At 42.7% G+C, this 6,000-nt stretch overlaps 1 protein-coding gene across 1 annotated transcript in view; it reads left to right on the forward strand.

The window, feature by feature from the left end:
• itga11a (integrin, alpha 11a) overlaps positions 1–3,706 on the forward strand; it is a 45,305-nt gene extending 41,599 nt beyond the window's left edge. Inside the window, exon 30 of the mRNA XM_046393420.1 lies at positions 2,392–3,706. Within this exon, the coding sequence (XP_046249376.1) occupies positions 2,392–2,469 (78 nt within the window). The 3' untranslated portion in view covers positions 2,470–3,706. The remainder of the gene's footprint in view (positions 1–2,391) is intronic.
• The last annotated feature ends 2,294 nt before the right edge of the window (positions 3,707–6,000 follow it).

Below are 6,000 nucleotides of genomic sequence, written 5' to 3' on the forward strand. Positions count from 1 at the left end.
TATACTATACCTTGAAAGGTATCGGGACACACCTCTTTAAGACTGAATTCAGGTGCGGTATGGGGCTGCTTTTCAGGGGTTGTGCTCGGCCCCTGACTTCCAGTGAAGGGAAACCTTAATGCTTCAGCATACCAAGACATTTTGGACAATGCTATGCTTCCATCTTTGTGGCAACAGTTTGTTGAAGGCCCTTTTCTATTCCAGCATGACTGTGTCCCAGTGCACAAAGCAAAGCTCCATAAAGACATGGTTGGATGAGTTTGGTGTGGAAGAACTTGACTGGCCCACACAGAGCCCTGACCTCAACCCCATCCAACACCTTTGGGATGAACTGGAATGGAGATTGTGAGCCAGGCCTTTTGGTCCAACATCAGTGTCTGACCTCACAAATGCTCTACTGCATGAATGGGCACAAATTCCCACAGAAACACTCCAACATGTTGTGGAAAGCCTTCAGAAGAGTGGAAGCTATTAGAGCTGCAAAGCTTTAGAATGCAATGTCATTAAAGCCCCTGTAATGGTCAGATGTCCCAATACTTTTGTCTCTATAATGTAGAAAGATCCAATATATGACAGTTTGACAATTTGTCATTTTTAATTCTGCCTCATATCTTGAAATGATGGATTTCCCTGCACAACTGTCCAGTGTGAACGGCACGGTGGTGCAGCGGTTAGCGCTGTCTCTTAACTTTCAGTCCCAGTCTGGGCCCTTCTGTGTGGAGTCTGCATGTTCTCCCTGTGCTTGCATGGATTTTTGTCCAGGTACTCTCTCCAGGTACCAGCTTCCTCCCACAATCCCCAAAACATTAAGTTAACTGGCTACTCTACATTGCCCCTAGGTGTGAGTGTGTGCATGTGTGGTTGTCTTTGTGTGTCAACCCTGTGATTGACTGGCGACCAGTCCAGGGTGAACCCCACCTCCCCACCAGCTGGGATAGGCTCCAGCCCCCCCACAACCCTGAATGATAAGCAGTGGGGGTGGGGAATACACAGAACTGAGACAATTAAACCACACAAGTTCCCTACATGTGCATGTTTACTGTACATGAAGTACTGCTATACTGTTTTTAATTAAATAAAGGCAGCCTCACATTAATGGTCAACACAGCAGCGATTGAGTGAATCACACAATCTAACTCCAAGCAGTGAATGATAATAAATGTCTTTTCTCAGAGGCAAAGCTTTGGGATAGAAGTGTTCATTAAAAGGGTGCTTTTAACACCCATAACATAGAAATTACACTTAAGCACAAATATGAGGTCGTCTCGGTTCAATTGTGTAGCACCTTTCAAACATAGAGGCTTTGTTATGTTCTTTTCAATACGTAATGGAAAAGGGAAAACATGCTTTATATATGATAAGTGAAAGTTGATTTTACTTATTTCTACTGATTGGAGCTCTTTTACTGACTGCATGGGTGAGTGCAGATGGCATTTGATTGACATCTCCCTCACTCTCCTCTCCCTCGATACAACAAGACTGTGGAGTACAATCTCCAGCAACACAGTTTAAACAAAGGTCTAATCAGGTAGAAGAGCTGAAAACAACTTTGTGGATGTGCAGCGTCTTTGGTGAAGTAAATAAATGTTGAGAAAAACAAACAAATGCACTTAGGCCAGTTAGGTCTGTTATAGAGTTATAAAAACAAACCAGGTTTGTGCCAAACTGTTTTCCCCGAAACATTATTGAGCAAAGAGATTATAAAAAGACACAAGACACTTAAAATACGTCCGTCAAATACATGGTACACACGTTCATGTATATCGCTGTAGAATTCAAATCATTAAATCTTTGCAGGCAATAGAATAAAACTTTAAAGTCTTTAAAGTCCCCCCTTTTTTTTCTTTAGTTTAAAGAAACCAAGAGATTTTGCTGTCCTTCATTTCAGGATTATTCCACAGTGTTGGTGCAGCGACTGAGAATGCTCTGTCCCCAGAAAGTGTTCGATGTGATTGATCTGTAGGAGTTCAGTAGTAAGGGTGAGGGCACAGTGCAGCCGTGCAGGGCTTTAAACAAAGCAGAAGAATCCTGTTAGGAATTTGATACCAAACGGAGAGCCAGTGTTAAAATGCCTGAAGAAGCCCAGTCTGTTACTGAAGCTGCTGATATCCACCATTCACTGCTGTGTATTACGTTCAGCACAGAATCTGCTCAAGGTTCATTCGCGAAGCTTTTAAGCCCATCATACGACCTTCGTCACATGGAAGTGGCTCAGATCGAGTCAGTTCACTGATTGAAATCTGTAAAATGCAGCTGAAGGATCCAAAAAGTCTACGAATGGGACCTTATTTTGTCACACAAGGTCAAGAATGAACCTCCGTGCGCAGTCTTGTGCCGTTCGTCTGTACTTTTGTCTGATTGCTCTCCGTGTTCCTCTGCTCTCCCTCCCAGCTCGGCTTCTTCCGGAGGCAGAAGAGGAGGGACGAAGACGAGCATGAGGCCAACGGGAAAGTGGCTGAAGAACGGTAACGCAGGCTGAGGGCCCCCAGCAGACACCTTTTCCACAGGGGACCCGACACTCAGGGACCAACGCATCTCCCCCGCGCTCCCCAACACCACAGTGGCACCACAATGACAGCTCTGCATGACCGCTGAAGCAAGCCTTTCTCAGTGCACTGGATCTGTCCCATGCCACCACCCCTGACCCCCAAGAGTCAGCACTGTCACACTCACTTAGCATTCCTGCACTGTTGCGACATTAGGGCCTTCTTTGTCCATGTATTTCATCGCCCTCAGTGTCGTCAGTTCACAGATCTTTGAGCTCTTGTTTTCCAGGCTTTTGGGGCCGGAGCTCCGGTGCTTTTTCTGGCCATTTGGAAAGAAGGATAGAGCGACTTTGATCGATCTGTTCCAAGAATTTCAGGCCACAATTTGCTCTTGAGGCAAACATTAGCCAATCAATCTTTTGTCTCTTCCTGGTGTATATTTATTTAACTCTTATGGTAAATTTTTAAATACAGGAAAAACCTCAAGGGTGACTTGCCACCCAGTGTAAAGTTACAATACTGTATATTGAATTCGATGTTTAAAAGATTTTATCTGCAACATGTTCAGCTCACTCTCATTATAATTTATGAAGACACAAAACTGAACTAAAGTCACCAGAGTACAATGAAGATCCACGATGTTTAACTTTCAGACTTTTTTAAAGAAAAACTTTTTTTCTATACACAGAAGATGAAGAATCTTCAAAACATGCATCTTCTCTCAACGATTCACTCCCTTTTCTTTTAATATCTTCGTTCTGGAAAACATTCAGGATGATCTTTAAACATTTGATGCACTTTTACTTTGTACAAGATTAACTTGAATTTTGTAAATAGACAAGTAACTTTTTATACCCTTTCAAATATTATAATAGTTCTCAATATTTTTCCACACAGTTTGTGGCATTACTTTGTAACTTAAGCATCAAGGCAAATGAAACAAGTCAGCTTTGTGTTACTGGACCTGTTGCGAGGGATGTTGCATGCTTTTTAACATGCACTCCATCGAAGCAAAAGCATGTGCGTAAAATACTGCGGGCATCTTGGATTTCAACAAAGCAATTCCCATGAAGAACTGTATCTAAATGATCAGGATAAGCCCAGCAAGTGCACACGGCTTACAGTATGCCAGCAGCCTCCTGGTGTTACCGTAGAATGTGTCCTCATTGATGAGGGGTGAGGAGCTGTTATACGCCTACAAATAAAACATTGTATATGTATATCTTTGTCTTCTTGTCGGTGTCTTCTTAATGACCACCTGGGAGGTTTTGACTGTTCAGATCCCGTTGGTTCATCCGGTACAGATGCAGAGGGGCAACTAGAGTTGGATCGGGGAGACAGAGAGAGCAATAAGGAGTATTAGTACGGGTTTCTAGCTAACACCTGGCAGCCATCTTTGTTTCAGTCCAGAAACAGGCCTAATATGGCCCAGGATTCATTTATCCTTGAGCAGACTGAATATTTGGACTATATGTTTGGACGAGTCCTTGAGATGCCAGGTTTATTTATTATTAAGCATTCAACTGACATGTTTGCCACATGGGTCCTGTTCTGTCAATATCATTAAGAACAAATTGCTTTCAGGCACAAAGGTCATTGTGCAGCCATCTGCCCACACTCCTTTCAAAAACCCACCAGGTTTGTTAAGGCTAACGTGCTATCATTGACATTTGAAAAGATTAAAAATCAAATCTAAAGGCAAATAGAGTCATTGTAACAGGTGGTGTGTTGAATTAGGAACATAATAAGCACCCATGAGGTGCTGTGCTTTAGTGCTGCTGTCATTTGTGTGGAAGGAAGCGGGTTTGATTCAGCCTGCTGACACATGCAAACCGTGTGTCGCTGACAATGCTGCGGTGAAAACATATTGATCCCTGAGGGGGCAAATTGTTTTAGATAGATGGGTGCAGCAGCAAATGTAAAAGGATTCAGCAAAGGGAAAAAACTGAAAGCAGTGACACACAAATAGAATTCAAGATGAGCAACAAATGGAAGCGCACGAAACCCAACCTACAACATGTCTGAGAAAATAGGCTCTAAGAATCAGACATGAACGGATCAGTATGAATTAACTCCTGTGCTCTGTTTACGGTGGATTGGTAGACGTGCAACTTGCTGAATGACACTGAAAATGTGCGAATGTAAGATGAAATATGAAAAATCCGACCGAATGCTAATTTGCGAATCAAAATCCGCTCTGTGACTACCGCCAAACAAAACAAGCCAAAACCTTTAGAATTAATCAGAGGAGCAATTCAGGATGCAAGCCTGCTGTGCACTGATTGATGAAGGTTGTCAGCTTGATCACTCACTCATTAGCTTGAACAGTTTGCTGAAATGTTGCCAATGAAGTGCGGTGATGGAAATTTGACATGCCCTGCTGAATTAGCCTTTCCAGTGGAAAATTATCCAACGTTTGTGTGTGTGTGTGTGTGACAAAGGTAACAGTCGAAATGACACGTATTCTCACATGTGATGTGAGGATAACTCGCCCCTGAAATGAACCCGGTGAGCTGTCCTCTGGCGTCATGGAGATGTCTTAATGGTCTCATTTACTAACATTTGATGTACATCTCCACGACTGCATACAGGAGCTCATCAAATTAATTTAAAGCATCTGACGTGGACTTTATTAGGCAACCTTAAAGGTGCAATCTGTGTTTTAATAGCCTGCATGGACTTAGCCCATCACCACTTAAAGCCTTTATATTATGATCTTTAAATTAGAATTTGGTCTAGACTTGCTCTAATTGGAAAGTGCCACGAGACAACTCCTGTTGTGATTTGGCGCTATATAAATAAATTGAATTTAATTGAATCAGAAACTCAATTAGACAGTTATTTAATCTGTAAAGTTAATAGTATATGCACACACACCACTATACCATTTCAATTATTAATTTTAGATAATGATGTAACTCCGCATCACCTCAGGTAAGTTGCCTCAGTGTGTACAGAATATACAAAATGTGTTTGTGTGTTATTTCTGCTGTGTTTCTTCAACTGCGGTTTTATTTGTGATTTCGGCTTATATAAATAAAACCGATTTGACTCAAGAGATCACTTGGACCAACATGTTCGGACTGATCGGAGTTCTTACAGACTCCCAGCACTTGTTGCTCTGAGGGAAAGTCTGTGGTTTGGACATCTTGTGATCATTGCTGTGCTGCAGCTTCACGGACAGGCCTCACAGAGTGGAAACATCAGAGCACAAGGAATAGAGAAGGAGAACAGGCACAGATACTCATTAACACACAAACCTGTTAGAAGGTCCAGCCGCCAGCAGAGTCTCCCACAGTCCTGCAATTTGTTTGTTTAGTTGCCTGAGGAGGACCTGCAGCACTGCTGAATACCAAGTGACAGCTGGAACCTCTGCAGCTATTATTAACCTCTCCCCTGGGCCACCTGAGACAACCCATGTGTTTGACTGAATGTGAGTTCAGCATTAACAGCAGCGCGGGCTGAACGTGATGAAAAGGGAATTTTGAGCTGCAGTACTGAGTGACCGCAAACT

Source organism: Scatophagus argus, chromosome 1 (assembly GCF_020382885.2).
Source record: "Scatophagus argus isolate fScaArg1 chromosome 1, fScaArg1.pri, whole genome shotgun sequence".
Classification (NCBI taxonomy): Eukaryota; Metazoa; Chordata; class Actinopteri; family Scatophagidae; genus Scatophagus; species Scatophagus argus.